The following is a 20,638-nucleotide window of genomic DNA, read 5'->3' as shown; positions in this document are numbered from 1 at the left end:
CAATAGTTTAGAAAGAGGAAGACATCTCGGGCAACTGTATGGAAAATCTCATCAGAGCAAATACAGTGAAATCAGAGAAGCTAAGAGAATGGAATGAAGTCCTTGTGAGAGATAATGTGGTTGGAATTATCCCGACCCAAAACCTTGCCTGCCTATGTACGCTCGGCCGCGGGACTGAACAGCGCCCGGTGCGGCTCGGCCGCGGGGACTGAACAGCGCCCGGTGCGGCTCGGCCGCGGGGCCTTCCATCGTGCGGCGCGGCCGCGGGACACCATTCTGCTTTAGTTAAACATTTTGTTCAAGATGGCCGCGCCGTTGTGTTTGGCCGCCTGCCACTGTATGTTGTTTCTTTTTTTTTTCCTAATCAGATGTGCAGCACTTTGGTTAACGTGGGTTGTTTTTAAATGTGCTATACAAATAAAATTGACTTGACTTGACTTGACTTCAGGGATGCTGCCGAACCCACTGCGTTACTCCAGCATTGTGTTTTACTCAAGATTCCAGCATCTGTCGCTCTTTTTGTCTTGGCATTATGTTTGAAATGGCTATAAAAGTCTGTAGACTTTTAATGGATATATATTTCGCTATCAGAGATCCAGAAAGGGGTGGCACGGTGGCGGTAGAGTTGTTGCCTTACAGCGCTTGCAGTGCATGGGTTCGATCCCGACTACAGGTGCTGTGCGGAGTTTGTATGTTCTCTAAACTAAACTCAAGTGATAGGAAATGGGGTTTATTCAAGCAGGAAACCTACCAACACATGGCAAACAGCTGCCAAACATCACTTCTTGCCATGCTCTTTCATCATCAGACTGGATGCACATAAAAGGAATACTAATGATTCTGATAAATCCTATTAAAGGAGCCAATACTAAATGAACATTGATAAACTAAATTGGATGTCAGATTATCCTTTTATTCTCCGAGATCCATATCCACCCAAATTCCAAAATCAAAACAGTCATTTGTTTAATACTGACAGCTGACATTAAACACTCATAATAGTCCATCAAACTGCTATTGGCCTCAGTTTGAAATATAAAATCCCTGCTCTAAATTGCCCCAAGGCATTAGAAATACAGAACTTAATGTATGTGGGGAGACAGAACAGAGGATTAGTTGCTATGTTTCCTCATACTATAAAGATGTACGGAGTTGTATTAAGTACTGCATTACCCCGTCGAATCACCCTCCCTTTGTATAAAAATTGAATATCAAAAACAGCTGATGCTGAAAAACTGAAATAAAACTAGAGAATGCTGGAAACACTTAGTAGGCAGTTGTGATGAAAGGTTTTTGACCGGAGATTTTTCTAGATTTTGTTTTTATTTTAGTCTATATATACCCCTGCAGCCAATTAGAGCAGTCAGGCAACGGCGCGAGTTACATTAAGCGCAGAGTGAAGTGGTGCAGGAACCAGGAAGTGGGAAACTTGAACAACATTATATACCATCTACAACACAGCAAACAACATTATCTTTCAATCCAGCTGAAAACCTGAACCAAAATAAATGAAACAATGTTTTTTGCAATAAAGATGAATCACTACAAAATTATATGTTAAATATATTATAAATTATTATATTTAGATTTTACAATATAAATGAATCAATGTTTTTATTTTACAATAAAATTGACAATTCAATGTAATAAAAATTAAAGCCACTGACACATTTCCGCCACAAAATAATTTTGAGCATTGGCAGAAGTCAGGGGGCAGAAGTTAGTGGAGTTGTTATTACTGAAGAGAATGTGTTTTAGAAGTAGAAAGGTCCAATGTCACTGGACAGATGGACTACACCCTAGAGGTCTGAACAAGGTAGTTTTAGAGATTGTGGAGGCATTAGTGGTAGTGGCCCGTCATAGATGATCATCAGTCTGAAGAAGGGTCTCGACCCGAAACGTCACCCATTCCTTCTCTCCCGAGATGCTGCCTGACCTGCTGAGTTACTCCAGCATTTTATGAATAAATAGATGATCATAGCATGGTTGTGCAACTTGCACAAATACCTGTGCGTGGGAGAGATTATGGTGGAGAGGCTGTCGTACAGGAGCAACCCCACCCTCTCTGCCACAGGAACTGGATCCCAGTGACACGGTTAGACGTTACGGCTGGAAACTCCCTAAGCTGCAGTGGATGGTCATGTCTTCTTTCGTGCCCTCCCTTCGCACTCTGCAGTGCACTGCCGAGTCGCCTTCCTGGCCGTTGAACCCTCCAGTGCATTTCCTCCACCCAATCTGCTGGAACTTACTTTGAATGCTGGGCTGAGCAAGTCCCTAAACTCACCGATGGTTTGAGACCCGTCAGTAACCCTCACCTGGTTTTGACCACCAGCCGAAGCGGTTTCCAGGGTGTGGCCACTGTCACATGCTAACAGCTTCTTGGAGCCACAGGTCAGATGGATGCCAAGTTGGGGCCAAATGTGGACTAACTACCCTCAAAGGAGCTCCCCCTCCAGATGTGCTAGCCCTCCCTGAGCACTCTCATACACCCTGGAGGCATTGGTAGTGATCTTTCAGTAATCACAATTGTCAGGAGTTGTCCCAGAGGACTGGAAATTTGAAAAATGTTATTCCATTATTCAAGAATGGAGCAAGGGGGGAAACTAAACTGGTTAGCCTGACTTCAGTAGTAGTTAAGATTTTAGAGTATTATTAAGGATGAGCTTTCTGAGTACATAGAAGCACATGATGAAATAGGCCGGCTATTTGTGAAGGGGTTTTGTGAAGGGGCGATCTTGCTGGACACATCTGTTGGAATTCTTTGTGGAAATAAATAGCAGGACAGACAAAGGAGAGTCAGTGGATGTTATTTACTTGGATATTCAGAAGGCCTTTAATAAGGTGCCACATGTGAGGCTGCTAAACAAGATGAGAGCCCATACATACAGAAATATCCAGTTATCAATCATTCGGATTGTTCTAAATTGTACATTTTTCACCAAATCATCAACTTCAGATCCTTACCTTCACATAGAAACATAGAAACATAGAAAATAGGTGCAGGAGTAGGCCATTCGGCCCTTCGAACATGCACCGCCATTCAATATGATCATGGCTGATCATTCATAGTCCATCTGAAATACTTTCCTTCCCTTTTATTTAGAGATACAGTGCGGAAACAGGCCCATCGGCGCACCGTCCTCACCGGCCAGCTATTCCCGCACATTAAGTCAAGTCAAGTCAAGTCAATTTTATTTGTATAGCACATTTAAAAACAACCCACGTTGACCAAAGTGCTGTACATCTGATTAGGTTCCAATGGAAAAAAAAATGAAACATACAGTAGCACGCAAACAGTTCACAGCGCCTCCTCAATGAGCCTCAAACGCTAGGGAGTAGAAATAGGTTTTGAGCCTGGACTTAAAGGAGTCGATGGAGGGGGCAGTTCTGATGGGGAGAGGGATGCTGTTCCACAGTCTAGGAGCTGCAACCGCAAAAGCGCGGTCACCCCTGAGCTTAAGCCTAGACCGCGGGATAGTGAGTAGCCCCAAGTCGGCCGACCTGAGGGACCTGGAGTTAGAGAGGGGGGTTAGAATATTTTTGATGTAGGGGGGGAGTGTCCATTTAGGGCTTTATACGTGAATAGGAGGAGCTTGAAGTTGATTCTGTACCGTACAGGGAGCCAGTGGAGAGAGGCCAGAATCGGGGTGATGTGGTCCCTTTTACGGGTACCCGTCAGGAGTCTCGCTGCGGCGTTTTGGACCAGTTGCAGGCGGGACAGGGAAGATTGGCTGATCCCAGTGTATAGGGAGTTGCAGTAGTCTAGGCGGGAGGAAATGAAAGCGTGAATGATTTTTTCTGTGTCGTCGAATTGGAGGAAAGGTTTGATTTTAGCTATGGTTCGAAGTTGGAAGAAGCTGGCTTTTACCACAGCGTTGACTTGCTTATCAAATTTTAATGCAGAGTCAAATATCATGCCGAGGTTTTTGACATGCGGTTTGACTAGGCAGGATAGACTTCCAAGACTGCCTGTTATCAATTTGATGGAGTCGGGGGGGCCGAATCAGATGAACTCAGACTTGCTCTCATTTAATTGGAGGAAGTTCTGTGCCATCCAACATTTTATGTCCTCAAGGCAGTGTAAGAGGCTGTTTAAATTTGACTGGTTGTTGGGTTTCAGGGGGAGGTAAAGCTGAGTGTCATCGGCATAGCAGTGGAAAGAAATGCCGTGCCTTTGAATGATTTGGCCAAGGGGGAGCATGTATAGAGAGAAGAGAATGGGGCCTAGGATGGAGCCTTGTGGAACTCCGCAGGAGAGGCTAGCTGGAGCAGAGGAATAACTGCCTATGTTGATGGCGAAACTCCTATCTTTGAGGTACGAAGCGAACCAGCTCAGGGCAGTGCCATCAATGCCAACCGCGTACCGGAGACGGTCAATAAGGATGGTGTGGTCCACTGTATCGAACGCTGCGCTGAGGTCGAGAAGGAGCAGGATTGCACAGTCGCCGGTGTCGATGGCGAGAAGCAGGTCGTTGTGTACCTTCAACAAGGCAGACTCTGTGCTGTGGTGGGCTCTGAAACCTGACTGGAAACTACCAGTTTAACACTACCCTACACACCCGAGGAACAATTTTACATTTACACCAAGCCAATTAACCTACAAATCTGTACGTCTTTGGAGTGTGGGAGGAAACTGAAGATCTCGGCGAAAACCCACGCAGGTCACTGCGAGAACGTATAAACTCCGCTTAGGCAAGCACCAGTAGTTAGGATCAAACCGGGTTCTCTGGTGCGGTAAGCCAGTAGCTCTACCGCTATGCCACCGTGCTGCTAAATGAAATGCCTACAGTATTACCAATAGCGAATGCAGGAGTGGCAAGGTGTCTATCTTTGGTGTAAACCAGCATCTGCTGTTCCTTTTAGTTCCCTATAATTTAATGTTGGCCAAAGAATTAGTACTTTAATAACTGAAGCAATCAATGAAGTCAAAGAAGAGGAGGTGAGCAACTTTGCCATTTGCTTAGAGGCTTTGTCATTTGCTCATTTGCTTGGATGCTGCATGCATATGGAAATTAATTGTGAACTTTTAACTAATATTATAAAAGGAGAGCATATAGGGTATAATTAGAAAGGCGTCAGATATCTACCCCTATATCTGAAGGTTGCTTGGGATGATGGACAATAAATACTTGGGATTTAGTGAATTTTACAGCAAAACTTAGAGCAACTGTAAGAAATAAGTTGTACAGATTGTGAAAGAGCAGATTTATTCCATCATTCCTGCCTTTCATTGTCAGTGTGATTGAAGGATGAATTTCATGTCTGTTTAAAAATGATGAAAAGTGATAATCTTGCATAGTTTTTTATTCCTCCTGCAGGAACCTGCTGCCCATCCATGCTGCTGCTCTGATGCATGCTGCCATTACCCGTGTAAAACAGCTGGATATCTCCATCATTAAAAACAAAAAGGAACCTGATCAGGATGAGAAAGAGTTTGCCTGTAGGTATTTGGATTTTTCTTTGAGTAATTAAAAATTCAAATCTGTGTCATAACGGAGCTTTTTGGCCAACGCCTCAAAGAATATTAATTAGGTGCTATCTTTTGGGATAATGAATGATTGTTCAATCGGTATCACGTGTATCTACAAACTATGAGTCAAGCGTGTTTTATTGTCACATGTCCCGAAACAAAGCAATTAAATTCTTACTTGATACCATTATAAACAAAAAGAGGTTCAATAATTTTTTTTAAACTATGGTGCAAAGCAAAAATAAAACCTAAAGTCTCTAGGCAGTTCGGAGTGTTGTTAGATTTTAGAGTGTTCTTCAGCTTGATGGTTGTTGGTAAGAAACTGTTCCTGAACCTGGTCGTTACAGTTTTCAGGCTACTATGCTACCTTTCCGATGGCAGGAGTGAAATGTGAGCGTGTCCAGGGAGGGAATGTGTGGAGAAGTGTGTTCCCACAAAATCCATCCGAGCATACCCAACCAGAAGCTTTGGAAGAACCAGGTTCACAATCTTCTGAGGACCAGACCTCAGGCATTCAAGTCTGGTGACGCAGATTCATTTAAGAAGTCCAGATATGATCTTGATAAGGCCATCAAAAAGATTAAAGGGCTTTTGCTTCAAACTGGAGGATTAGACGGACGTTCAATAATGTTGCATGCAATTATTTCTTACAATTTTCAATCCTATTAATGAACAGTGATTAACAATTATCACTTTGTTAATGATTAGCTGGTTGGTTTTTATCCTCAAATGCTTCCAGACATTCAAAGAATGCTAAAAAATTTAAAGCTTTCCTATTCATTTATTGATGCAATGTCATCAGCAAGACGGGCATTTATTTCCCATCCATAATTGCCCCAGATTAGCTAGTGCAGAACAGCCACCTTGAACAGCTGAAAGTGCTTTTGGGGAGGTCAGTCAAAAGCTTTGGCATGGTGATAAAGGTTATCTATTTCCAGATCAGAATTGTGGATGATTTGGAGATATATCATGTACCAACTAATGATAATGGTCAGAGCATACAAAGGGCTGTCAAAAATAGCCTCAGTAGATTGTAGATGGTACAGCAGTAGTTATTGGTGGATGAAGTAAATGTTTAAGATAATGACGGATTCAAGCATGTTTTCTCCTGGATGTTGGCTGACATAAGCAATAGGGAAGTATGTTATTGCAATTCTATCTCGTATCTGACAAAAATACCTTGTAGAGTTGGAATAAGGTACAGAATATCCCCAGCTTTTCACCTACACCCTTTTCACAAGGTTTCGCATGGTAGGTTGCTCTGGAAGGTTAGATTGCATGGGATCCAAGGAGAGATAGCTGAATGGATAGAAAATTGGCTCCATGGAAGGAAGCAGAGCGTGATGGTGCAAGGTAGCTTCTCGGACTGGAGGACTGTGACCAGTGGTGTGCCTCCGGGTTCGGTGCTGGGCCTGTTACTATTTGTCATCTACATCAATGATTTGGATGAGAACATACAGGGTAAGATTAGCAAGTTTGCTGATGATACAAAAGTGGGTGGCTTTGCAGATAGTGAAGATGGTTGTGAAAGATTGCAGCAGGATCTGGATCGATTGGCCAGGTAGGCTGAGGAATGGTTGATGGAATTTAATACAGAGAAATGTGAGGTGTTGCATTTTGGGACGTCTAATAAGGGCAGGACCGACACAGCGAATGGGTAGGCCTCTGGGGAGTGTTGCAGAGCAGATGGATCTAGGAGTGCAGGTGCACGGTTCCTTGAAGGTCAGGTCGCAGGTAGATAAGGTGGTCAAAAAGGCTTTTGGCAAATTGGCCTTCATCAGTCAGAGTATGAAGTTGGGAGGTCATGTTGCAGTTGTATAAGACGTTGGTGAGACCACATTTAGAATATTGTGTTCAGTTATGTGCACCATGTTATAGGGAAGATATTGTCAAGCTTGAAAAGGTTCAGAGAAGATTTATGAGGATGTTGCCAGGATTAGAGGGTGTGAGCTACAGGGAGAGGTTGAGGCTGGGACTCTATTCCTTGGAGTGCAGGAGGATGAGGGGTGATCTTATCGAGGTGTACAAAATCATGAGAGGAATAGATCGGGTAGATGCACAGAGTCTCGTGCCCAGAGTAGGGATACTCAGGACCAGAGGTGAAGGGAAAAAGATTTAATAGGGATTTGAAGGGTAAGTTTTTCACACAAAGGGTGGTGGTTGTGTGGAACAAGCTGCCAGATGAGGTAGTTGAGGCTTAGACTATCCCAACATTTAAGAAACAGATAGGTACATGGATAGGACAGGTTTGGAGGGATATGGACCAAGCATAGGCAGGTGGGACTAGTGTAGCTGGGACAATAGACAATAGACAATAGACAATAGGTGCAGGAGTAGGCCATTCAGCCCTTCGAGCCAGCACCGCCATTCAATGCGATCATGGCTGATCACTCTCAATCAGTACCCCGTTCCTGCCTTCTCCCCATACCCCCTCACTCCGCTATCCTTAAGAGCTCTATCCAGCTCTCTCTTGAAAGCATCCAACGAACTGGCCTCCACTGCCTTCTGAGGCAGAGAATTCCACACCTTCACCACTCTCTGACTGAAAAAGTTCTTCCTCATCTCCGTTCTAAATGGCCTACCCCTTATTCTTAAACTGTGGCCCCTTGTTCTGGACTCCCCCAACATTGGGAACATGTTTCCTGCCTCTAATGTGTCTAATCCCCTAATTATCTTATATGTTTCAATAAGATCCCCCCTCATCCTTCTAAATTCCAGTGTATACAAGCCCAATCGCTCCAGCCTTTCAACATACGACAATCCCGCCATTCCGGGAATTAACCTAGTGAACCTACGCTGCACGCCCTCCATAGCAAGAATATCCTTCCTCAAATTTGGAGACCAAAACTGCACACAGTAGTCCAGGTGCGGTCTCACCAGGGCCCGGTACAACTGTAGAAGGACCTCTTTGCTCCTATACTCAACTCCTCTTGTTACGAAGGCCAACATTCCATTGGCTTTCTTCACTGCCTGCTGTACCTGCATGCTTCCTTTCATTGACTGATGTACTAGGACACCCAGATCTCGTTGAACTCCCCCTCCTCCTAACTTGACACCATTCAGATAATAATCTGCCTTTCTATTCTTACTTCCAAAGTGAATAACCTCACACTTATCTACATTAAACTGCATCTGCCATGTATCTGCCCACTCACACAACCTGTCCAAGTCACCCTGCAGCCTTATGGCATCTTCCTCACAATTCACACTACCCCCCAGCTTAGTATCATCTGCAAATTTGCTAATGGTACTTTTAATCCCTTCGTCTAAGTCATTAATGTATATCGTAAATAGCTGGGGTCCCAACACCGAACCTTGCGGTACCCCACTGATCACTGCCTGCCATTCCGAAAGGGACCCATTTATCCCCACTCTTTGCTTTCTGTCTGTCAACCAATTTTCTATCCATGTCAGTACCCTACCCCCAATACCATGTGCCCTAATTTTGCCCACTAATCTCCTATGTGGGACCTTGTCGAAGGCTTTCTGAAAGTCGAGGTACACCACATCCACTGACTCTCCCCTGTCAATTTTCCTAGTTACATCCTCAAAAAATTCCAGTAGATTTGTCAAGCATGATTTCCCCTTCGTAAATCCATGCTGACTCGGAATGATCCTGTTACTGCTATCCAAATGCTCAGCAATTTCGTCTTTTATAATTGACTCCAGTATCTTCCCCACCACTGATGTCAGACTAACTGGTCTATAATTACCCGTTTTCTCTCTCCCTCCTTTCTTAAAAAGTGGGATAACATTTGCTATCCTCCAATCCACAGAAACTGATCCTGAATCTATAGAACATTGAAAAATGATCTCCAATGCTTCCACTATTTCTAGAGCCACCTCCTTAAGTACCCTGGGATGCAGACCATCAGACCCTGGGGATTTATCAGCCTTCAGTCCCATCAGTCTACCGAAAACCATTTCCTGCCTAATGTGGATTTCCTTCAGTTCCTCCATCACCCTAGGTTCTCCGGCCCCTAGAACATTTGGGAGATTGTGTGTATCTTCCTCAGTGAAGACAGATCCAAAGTAACGGTTTAACTCGTCTGCCATTTCTTTGTTCCCCATAATAAATTCCCCTGCTTCTGTCTTCAAGGGACCCACATTTGCCTTGACTATTTTTTTCCTCTTCATGTACCTAAAAAAACTTTTGCTATCCTCCTTTATATTATTGGCTAGTTTACCCTCGTACCTCATCTTTTCTCCCCGTATTGCCTTTTTAGTTAACTTTTGTTGCTCTTTAAAAGAGTCCCAATCCTCTGTCTTCCCACTCTTCTTTGCTATGTTATACTTCCTCTCCTTAATTTTTATGCTGTCCCTGACTTCCCTTGTCAGCCACAGGTGTCTCTTACTCCCCTTAGAGTCTTTCCACCTCTTTGGAATAAATTGATCCTGCAACCTCTGCATTATTCCCAGGAATACCTGCCATTGCTGTTCTACCGTCTTCCCTGCTGGGGCCTCCTTCCAGTCAATTTTGGCCAGCTCCTGCCTCATGCCTCTGTAATCCCCTTTGCTATACTGTAATACCGACACTTCCGATTTTCCCTTCTGCCTTTCCATTTGCAGAGTAAAACTTATCATGTTGTGATCACTGCCTCCTAATGGCTCTTTTACCTCTAGTCCCCTTATCAGATCAGGATCATTACACAACACTAAATCCAGAATTGCCTTCTCCCTGGTAGGCTCCAGTACAAGCTGTTCTAAGAATCCATCTCGAAGGCACTCTACAAACTCTCTTTCCTGGGGTCCATTTCCAACCTGATTTTCCCAGTCTACCTGCATGTTGAAATCTCCCATAACCACCGTAGCATTACATTTTTGACACGCCAATTTTATCTCCTGATTCAACTTGCACCCTATGTCGAGGCTACTGTTTGGGGGCCTATAGATAACTCCCATTAGGGTCTTTTTACCCTTACAATTTCTCATTTCTATCCATACTGATTCAACATCTCCTGATTCTATGTCACCCCTTGCAAGGGAATGAATATCATTCCTTACCATCAGAGCAACCCCACCCCCTCTGCCCACCTGTCTGTCTTTTCTATACGTTGTGTACCCCTGAATATTCAGTTCCCAGCCCATGTCCTCTTGTAGCCATGTCTCAGTGATCCCTACAACATCATACTGTAGGCCAGTGTGGGCAAGTTGGTCTGAAGGGCCTGTTTCCACACTGTATCACTCTACTCGTGTAGAAATCCTGTACGCCAGGATGTAAACACCATTGAATGTCATGGGTGGATTTTTAGGTGCAATTTGTTGGAGATTCATTGACTGGCATTTGTACCTCAGCAATCATCATCTGGAAGTTGTCCAGGATTTGCTATACTTGGGTGCAGAGTATTTCATGACATGACAAATTGCAAATTGAGCCTAATGCTGCGCAATCACCAACATTTTTATCCTACTTCTGACCTTGTTCATCCTGACATGCTATTTTACCCAGTTAATTGAACCAGGGTAGGTTTCAGATTTAGAAGCAAAGAATCTGAATGGTGGCCGATTAGGAGAAGGGGAGATGCAACGAGACCTGGGTGTCGTGGTACACCAGTCATTGAAAGTAGGCATGCAGGTACAGCAGGCAGTGAAGAAAGCGAATGGTATGTTGGCATTCATAGCGAGGGGATTTGAGTATAGGAGCAGGGAGGTTCTGCTGCAGTTGTACAGGGCATTGGTGAGACCACACCTGGAGTATTGCGTACAGTTTTGGTCTCCTAATCTGAGGAAAGACATTCTTGCCATAGAGGGAGTACAGAGAAGGTTCACCAGATTGATTCCTGGGATGGCAGGACTTTCATATGAAGAAAGACTGGATAGACTCGGCTTGTACTCGCTGGAATTTAGAAGATTGAGGGGGGATCTTATAGAAACTTACAAAATTCTTAAGGGGTTGGACAGGCTAGATGCAGGAAGATTGTTTCCGATGTTGGGGAAGTCCAGAACAAGGGGTCACAGTTTAAGGATAAGGGGAAAGTCTTTTAGGACCGAGATGAGAACGTTTTTTTTCACACAGAGTGGTCAATCTGTGGAATTCTCTGCCACAGAAGGTAGTTGAGGCCAGTTCATTGGCTATATTTAAGAGGGAGTTAGATGTGGCCCTTGTGGCTAAAGGGATCAGGTGGTATGGAGAGAAGGCAGGTACGGGATACTGAGTTGGATGATCAGCCATGATCATATTGAATGCGGTGCAGGCTCGAAGGGCCGAATGGCCTACTCCTGCACCTATTTTCTATGTTTCTAACTACAGATGCTGGTTTACCAAAAAGACACAATTGGTGCCGTAACTCTGCGAGTCCGGCAGCATCCCTGGAGAAACATGGATAGATGATGTTTCAAGTTGGGACCTTTTCAGCTTTGCTGAAATAACAGATTGAAGGAGATCCCAGGCCATGATGTGACTGTGGTTCGTCACTGTGCTGCTGCCAATGGCCTATCTTGCCTTATAGATGAATAGATTTGAGCTGGAAGATCTGTTCTGAAGCTTTTAAATGTTGAAGGACATCCTCAGTGCAAAGATGAACGAGGCCTTCACAAAGGCCAAGCAGTGGCCACTCCTACCAATACTTTCATGACAAAATTAATCGGAAGCAGGTACGCTGAGCATGAGATCTAGTTGGTTTGTCCCTCTTTACATCTGTGGCAGGTGGTGAGGGTAACAATATAGGCTGGGTTCAGTACCTGTCCCGTCATTCACTGAGCATATCTCTGTGTTTTCCAACTGCAAGCAAACAAGTGGGCGCTGGACATGGCCAATGGAGGGGAATTAAGAGTAAATGGTGCAAGTAATGGGGGCGGTGATTAAAGTGACCACTGGATTGGTCGGCCTGCATTGTGTGTCCCTGGGATTTAGAAGGTGCATTTTGGAGAAAGAACATGTCAAAGTCTCGCGGTTTTTGAATGCCTAGAGATTGGGAAGATTTTAAATGAATATAATTCTCATCTGTTTAGACTGAAGAAGTGCTTTTTCTACCCTTTTGCCTTTAACAATTCTGTTTCCTCCTCTCCATCCAAGATCGATAAATATTTCTCACACCAGCACCAGACTTATCCAACGCCAACCGCAATGGCTTCCCTGCTCTTGACATTACTCATTTACGAGTCCTTATTATTTCAAAGGCTTGCATCCACATTACGCTTGTCCTTGTTGAGCTTATACAGTGCATTCAGAAAGTATTCAGACCCCTTCACTTTTTCCACATTTTGCTACGTTAGAGCCTTATTTTAAAATATTTTTTTATCATCAATCTACACACAATACCCCATAATAAAAAAAGCGAAAACAGGTGTTTAGAAATTTTTGCAAAGTAATTAAAAAGAAATAACTGAAATATCACATTTATATAAGTATTCAGACCCTTTACTCTGACACTCACAATTGAGCTTATGTTCATCCTGTTTCCATTGATTATCCTTGAGATGTTTCTACAACTTGATTGGAGTCCACCTGTGGTAAATTAAATTGATTGGACATGATTTGGAAAGGCACACACCTGTCCATATAAGGCCCCACAGTTGACAGTGCATGTCAGAGCGAAAACCAAGCTATGAAGACGAAGGAATTGTCCGTAGACCTCCGAGACAGGATTGTGTTGAGACACAGATCTGGGGACGGGTATAAAACAATTTCTGCAGCATTGCAGGTCCCGAAGAGCATAGTGGCCTCCGTCATTCTTACATGGAAGAACTTTGGTACTACCAGGACTCTTCATAGAGCCGGCCAAACTGAGCAATTAGGGGAGAAGGCCTTAGTCTGGGATGTGACAAAGAACCCGATGGTCACTCTGACAGAGCTCCAGAATTCCTCTGTGGAAATGGGAGAGCCTTCCAGAAGGACAACTATGTCTGCAGCACTCCACCAATCAGGGCTTTATGGTAGACGGAAGCCACTCCTCAGTAAAAAGCACATGACAGCTCGCTTCAAGTTTGCCAAAAGGCACCTAAAGGACTCTCAGACCATGTGAAACAAGATTCTCTGGTCTGATGAAACCAAGATTGAACCCTTTGGCCTGAATGCCAAGTGGCACTGCTCTTCACCTGGCCAATACCATACCTACGGTGAAGCATGGTGGTGGCAGCATCATGCTGTGGGGAGGTTTTTCAGTGGCAGGAACTGGGAGACTAGTCATGATCGAGGAAAAGATAAATGGAGGAAAGTACAGAGAGATCCTTGATGAAAACCTGCTCCAGAGAGTTCTGGACCTCAGATTGGGGCAGAGGTTCACCTTCCAACAGGAAAACGACCCTAAGCACACAGCCAAGACAAAGCAGGCGTGGCTTTTTTTAAATTATGGGATATTGTGTATAGATTGATGATTAAAAAAAGAATTTAATCCATTTTAAAATAAGGCTGAAACGTTGCAAAATGTGGAAAAGTGAAGGGGTCTGAATACTTTCTGAATGCACTGTATATCATGTTAAAGTTCCCACGTTGATCTTCAAATTCTTCCATGACCTAATAGTCACTTTGACCTGTTGTTATCTTCCGCCAGATGTATACCTGTTGTTTCTTATGTCATCACTTTCTTCAATGCCAACCAATTTCTTCTGTGCTGCAGATTTTTCTGTTTTGATTTCTGTTTTCCAGCATCTACAGTTTTGTTCTGATTTTTCCTGCTTTTTCTACCCTTTTACCTTTAACATTTCTGTTTTCCCCTTCTGATTTTATTCAACTGTTCCTTTTGCCTCTCTTCAGCCACGTATTCTTCATCCTGAACAACTTTTTTTGCTGGAGTTCGTATGGTATTTATTAGATACTACAGATGGCAGACTATGTAACAACAGCTGCAGATTACTAGAAGTGCGTTGCATTCAAAGATAATCTGGAGGGAGTAAACTGGGTCAAAGTTTATTCCCATTTGAAATATTGCCCTATTCAGTTTTCTGATGGATCACTTGATAGTAGCAATTGTACAATATTTCATTTTTGTTTTTGTTTTTAATTTATTCGTTTACCCTTTTGTTGCTTTTAATCTGCCCTGGAATTAAAGTACAAAATATTTTGTTATTGCACTGCTTTGCATAATTAAATGTGGATCAAACTAATGGGAAATAATTTTAGGCCTATATTTGTTAAGTTGTTAATTCCTTGAAACATAGTACAATTTCCTCCTCTTTAAAAGACACAGATTTATTTGGTAGATTTTTTTGTGTTTTTGAATGAGGCAGAATGCTGAAAACTCTCAGCTGGGAAGGTAACATCTGCAGAAAGAGAAACAAAGTTAACAAATCAGGTTGAAGACTCTTCATCAGTTCTGATTAATTACTGAAACATTAACTGCTGCTTAGATGCTGCTGTCTTCCTGAGTGTTTTCTTTTCTTACCTTAGTTTATACAAATCTTTGTAGCCATTTAGATCAGTGTAAGGCCAGAGCTGAGGATATGTAAAGGACATAGTGCAGTGTGGCAGGAACTAGGAAGTGGGAAACTTGAATTTCAATTTGGATGAAAGGCAACAAACACTTTACATACTTGAACAGCATCGTAACCATCACTATCTTTTTATCCAGTTAAAAACCTCTCAACATAAATCGTGTTCGTCAAAATAAAGGATCTTCAACCTGAAACTTTAACTGTTTCTCTTTCCTTGCTGACTGTTTACAGTATTTACTGTTTTTGGTCCAGATTTATTTCAGATTTGTAGATTTTTTTCAGATTTGTAGATTTACTGGTTAGCTTAACTGATGTACACTTTTCAACATAGGATTCTATTCTTTTTTGGGGGGAACAGCCTCACTCAGATAAAATTGACAATCATGCAGTCTAGTAGCATAACTGTAAAATGGGCAAACACCAGTTACACCCAGTTCGACGTGTCCTGCCTGAAGTTGCTTCCTGTTATACAGCTCAATGCCTGAGTAATTGAAATCACTTCCTCCATCCATTTGTGTCTGATAAATGACTCACTATAAGAAACAAATTGAGCCATCTTTCTTTAATCCAGGATATGAAGTATATCACAACTTAGTATGTTACACATAGGGATAAAAGCAGGAAACTTTTGCCAGCAACACATTTTTAATTTTACAAACGTTTCTACTTTTGACAGCACAGTACTACTTTTGTTGCTTGTGTGCAATAATTTGGATGAATATTATATCCTACTGCTTGACTTCACATCCTACCCATCTGCTGGAGCTTTATATTGTCCAAAATGTGACATCCGAAAGGTGTACAACAGATTGCATAGGGACTGGAGATTCCTAGTCATGGGTATGCTCAGTCAGTGTTATGTATGTACAGGCCGTCCTCTGGTAACGAGCATGTTCCACTTTTTACATATGTGGATAAGTCATTTTTTGATCGTGTCGGAACATGTCCAAAGATCGCTTGAAACACTAACCAAAGCTCTTTGATGTAATGAATGGCATCAAAAGCTTTTACGGCTATTAAGAAAGAACAATGACTCAAAGTCTGGGGAGAGGATGGGGGAGGAGGGAGGGGGGAGAGGAGAGAGGGGGGGGGGGGGGACCCATTCCACTGTTTATAGGGACAAACATATTAGTGTACATCAAACTATTGAATTGAATATGCTGGGAGTTGATTCGTATGAATGTAGGAGTGTCCATAAATTGGGCATTCATTACCCAGGATGGCTGCATGCTGTGGCAGAGGATTCTCTGAGATCGAGGTAGATTAATCAACCCCCACCCTTGTCGTGTCTTCACCATCCCCCCTGGCCTCCCCCTTTCCGTTACGGAACAATGTCCTCAACAGAGGCCTCACTTTTGTTCCCCTCAGCCCCTACCTCAATGAGTTCCAGGTCCGCCACAATGTAGAGCTTTTCTTCCATCGCCTCCGTGCGTTTTTCTAATGGAAGGAGTCCTCACCACCCAGTGATGACCCCTGCTCCCATCTCCAGCGGTACCCTTCCACATGAAAACAGGATGAACTGACTGTTCCTTATTTGACATCCTTTTGTCTTCTTTCACCTCCAGCCTTTGTTGCTTACTCCACCCATGTGCCAATCACCCCCTTCTTACCTCAATCCCCTATTACTTGCCAGGCTTTGTCCCACCTCATAACTTTTCCAGCTTTCTCCCCCCTATTCCAATCGGTCTGAAGAAGGATCCCAGCCCGAAATGTTATCTGTCCATTCACTGCACAGATGCTGCGTGACCCACCGAGTTCTTCTGGCTCAAAATTCCAGCATCTGTAGTTTCTTGTGCTCTGAATTTTATGGCACTTATTATTTTTCTTTTTAGGTAGATCTATCTAATTTTATTATTCTTTCTCTTTTTAGTGCTGGATGGGGAACTGGTGGCTCGAACAGTATTTAACAAATTACTTGAGGTCTGCTCCGACTGGATAAGAGAACCACAATTGCCACAATTACCAAAACAGTATTTAAAAGTTTCCACTCATGCTATTCGTAACACTCGTAGAAAGATGGAAGACAGACATGTGGTTTTGCTCGAGTTTAATGCTCTGTTTGGCATTCAGGTGTGTTGGGGTTTTTTAAATCATTGTTTTATTTTGGCCCCATGGGAGAGCAAATATAACCAAAACTGATCAGGTGAAACTATCTTGCCTGCAAAGGTTCTAAAATAGTAACATATTGACTTCCAGTTGGTGCTTTTCATAATCTTGGGATAACTATTTTACAGTCAAAAAGTGCTTTAAAGTGTAGGCATTACTGCAGTGCAGGAACAGTGAATTTTTGTACAATTTTGTCACTACATGTATGGTTTATGGTTATAATCCCATTCCAAGCAAGTACACACCATAAAACTCACAAATGATAATTGCAAAAGTTGTAAGCAGGGCTTTGTGCTATGCCTGTACATTGCATGTAGAATGTAAGCATGTTCCTACAAGTCTGAAAATGTGTATGCTCCCTTTTTCCTTTTGGGAGCATTTAAGACCTTGTCAGTTCAGAGATGGAAGAGTTGAAATTGACCATCTTCTTCGGTATTTAGCTGCCTTGAAAAGTTCATATTTTAGTTGTAATGCAGAATAGTAAAAGTGTTGCTGTTTTGTACAATTTTACTTATTACTTTAATAAATGTTAGTGAAATCTCTGCTGGTCTAATTGATCTTGGATAATGCTGGTACTTGGTGTTCAGGTGTGTCTATTTTGCTTCAGATGTATCTGAACAGTAGATGTTCATATTTTGAAGCATTATGGTGTAATTGGGAGACCATAATCTTGCTTGATAGCAAATGCTAGAAGCAGATATGGTTATGGCATCTGTGGGTATGTACCTAGTTAATTATTTCCTATTAAATACCTGTCCAAGTAAAATAATTAACTGGGTACAGCCCCGATGCAGGTAAATGGGATTAACGTAGATAGACATTGCAGTTGGTAAGTTGGGCCATAGGGCCAGTTTCTGTGTTGTGCAACTCTCTGCTTCTCTCTAACATTGACCCTATGTATATGAAATATAGTATCACTGAGTATATAGAGTCACAGTGTAAAACAAGACACGAGAGGCTGCAGATGTTGGCATTTTGAACAAAAAAACAAGTGCTGGAGGAATTCAGTGGGTCAAGCAGCATCTGTGGAGGGAATGGACAGACAATGGTTCAGGTCAAGACCCGTCTTCAGATTGGTGTGAAACATTTGACCTGTGGAATTGGTTTACCACACTCACAATCCTTGAAGCCCACTTCTGTCCTGTGTGGCTGTTTGCTATGGTAGTTTACCCCTATTTATAGGCATTACCAACTCTGGGGAAACCCCAAGTCAGTTCCTAGGGATGTGGTACCCAAAGATTTATTTAATGTCAAATCTTTTCCGATGTACCCAAGTCTAGATCCAGATTGATAGTCAGCTCTAAATTCAGTTCTGCTGTACAGTCCTGTCACTGAATATCACTGGGATGCAATCTTGTGGCCACAGATCTGACAAGGTGAAAAATAGTACCAGACAAGTAGTGACTGGAGCAGCGAGATCTTTAACACTTGTCTCCTTAGGCATGTGTAGAAATAACATATGGGCTACACACAGATAAAATAAAATGTGATCCTCAGAAGTGGTTGGATTGTAAATCTGATCTTCCCCATAATAAAGTTGTGCTCAAGAGCGTAAGTATCTCTGGAGATGATGTAGGAAAAGAAGACAGCATCACAGAATGAATATCCTAGTGCATGATGCAAAAGGCTAGTGTAAAGGTACCGCAAATAGTTAGGAAAGTGAATGTGGTTTTTGCTTGGTAGGATAAAATCATGTGGTGGTCTATGTTCAATATTGCTTTCCTTATTTAAGGAAAAAAAATAATGGTTTGGAAGCAATTTTGCGAAATTGTGTCTGGAATGGATGGGTTGTCTCATGATAAAATGTTGGTTGCACTTGGCCTGTATCAGACTGCTAAGAAGAGTGAAAGGGTCTTAAAACATAAGATCCAGAGTGAAATGTAAGGGTTGAATCTGCTTTTCAGCCTGAATGGAGGTCTGCTAACGGATCCTATGTCAAGCAAGCAGGCTTGCTTAGGAAAGCAATTAGGTGCTTAGAAAAATAATTTTGTTAACTTCAGTTTTAGTTTCATTTGTTGCCACGTGATGGGCGAGGTGGGGAAGCGGGAGTGGCTAGGGTGTGACTCGTCCTTGATTATGCTGCTAGAAGAACTTGGAAGAACTAGTCCGATCATTCAGCTACAAGGACATGTAGTAGTAGTAAGATAAGACAAACTTTTCTTACCAGAGATATCCAAGATTAGTTCAACTTCTAATATAAATAACTCTTGTTTTCAGTATTAGTGAAGATAACTAGTTTTAAAACATAGTTGATTATTTATAGATTAGGGAAGAAACACAGATGTATTGAGCATGTAAATGCATGCTGCACCTGAGCTCATTTATTTTCTCCTGGGTTCCCTCAAGTTCTCGAACCAAGCCGTCATCAGGTGTTCTCGACGTCCAGTTGAACTTATGTGAGGCTTATTTTATTGCTTTTTATTGTTGTGTTAAAAATTGTTTCACTTTTAATCTTATATGATTGAACTGTTCTTTCTTCATTGTTGATCTGAATCACTTAAACCTTGTATCATTACGCTGAGAGGTCTTGAAGGGGTCGATGTTCAAAGGATGTTTTTTTGTGGGAGAACCTGTAACTTAAGGTCATAATTTTTTACGGCAGAGATGAGCTAAAACTTGTTCCAAGGATTACCAATCTTTGAAATTCTTCAATAAAAGGTAAAGGAATCAGAGTTTTGAATATTTCCTTACCTCATTTCTATATTCAAACCCACTGCAGTTTGGTAACTAAACTAGTGTTTGTTATTTCAAATACTAGTGTTCGTTCTTTCAAGAACTGGACTAAGCCAGTATTCTTTATTTCTAGTTAAACTCCATAGAATGGAGTATCAAGAACATACATTTAGGAGCAGGCTACTCCACCCCTCAATCTTGCTTCACAATTTAATAACGTCTCTGTGAGATGCGAGCGGCATTGAATATAAAAGTCAGGAAGTCGTGTTGCAGGTCTACAGAAGTTTAGTTAGGCTGCATTTGGAGTATTGTGTACAGTTCTAGTCGCCCCATTACAGGAAAGATATGGAGGCTTTAGAGTGTGTGCAGAGTAGATTTGCCAGAGTGCTGCCTGGATTAGAGTTTCAGCTGCAGGGAGAGGTTGGATAGACTTGAATAGTTTTTTTTCTGGAACATCACAGGTTGAGGGGAGTCTTGATAGAAGTATATAAAATTCTAAGAGCCATAAATAGGGTAGACATTCAGAACCTGTTTCTCAGGATGGAAATGTCCAACACTAGAGGGCATCGCCAGGTAGGGTAGAGAGAAAATATAGGGGATGTGAAAGGTAAAGTGAGAAGAAACGCAGGCAGATAGATGAGTGTGTAGGTGGGGGGGGGGGGTGAGTTATCTGAAATGAGAAAGTTCAATACCATTGAGTTGTTAGTTTCCAAGTGAAATATGATGTTCTTACAATTCTCGCCATTTCAATGGAGAAGGCCAAGGACAGACCAGTTGGTGTGGAAGTGGCTGGGGAGGGTTAACATTACATGCAGCTTGAGATGGTCGTTACGGACCGAGCACAGATGGTCCATAAGTGGTGATCCAGTCTACGCTTGTGGAGGAGGCCACATCACAAGCACCAAATGCAGTAAACCAATATGGAAGAGGTGCGGGTCAATTACTTCCTCAGTTGCAGAGCTGTTCAGGTCCCTGGATGGAGGTGAGGGAAGAGGTGAGATGTTTCACTTCCAGTTG

The 20,638-nt window shown here is 42.5% G+C and overlaps 1 protein-coding gene across 2 annotated transcripts in view; it reads left to right on the top strand.

Annotated features, from left to right (window-relative positions):
* The window catches only part of ppm1f (protein phosphatase, Mg2+/Mn2+ dependent, 1F), a 44,199-nt gene that overhangs the window by 8,997 nt on the left and 14,564 nt on the right, over positions 1 to 20,638 (top strand). For both annotated transcript variants that reach the window (XM_078421254.1, XM_078421253.1), the window contains exons 2-3: positions 5,319 to 5,440; positions 16,713 to 16,912. In XM_078421254.1, coding sequence (XP_078277380.1) covers positions 5,350 to 5,440; positions 16,713 to 16,912 — 291 coding nt within the window. In that variant the 5' untranslated portion in view covers positions 5,319 to 5,349. The remainder of the gene's footprint in view (positions 1 to 5,318; positions 5,441 to 16,712; positions 16,913 to 20,638) is intronic.

This window comes from Rhinoraja longicauda, chromosome 25 (genome assembly GCF_053455715.1).
Source record: "Rhinoraja longicauda isolate Sanriku21f chromosome 25, sRhiLon1.1, whole genome shotgun sequence".
NCBI classification, from domain to species: domain Eukaryota; kingdom Metazoa; phylum Chordata; class Chondrichthyes; order Rajiformes; family Arhynchobatidae; genus Rhinoraja; species Rhinoraja longicauda.
This window is presented reverse-complemented; position numbering and strand designations above follow the sequence as displayed.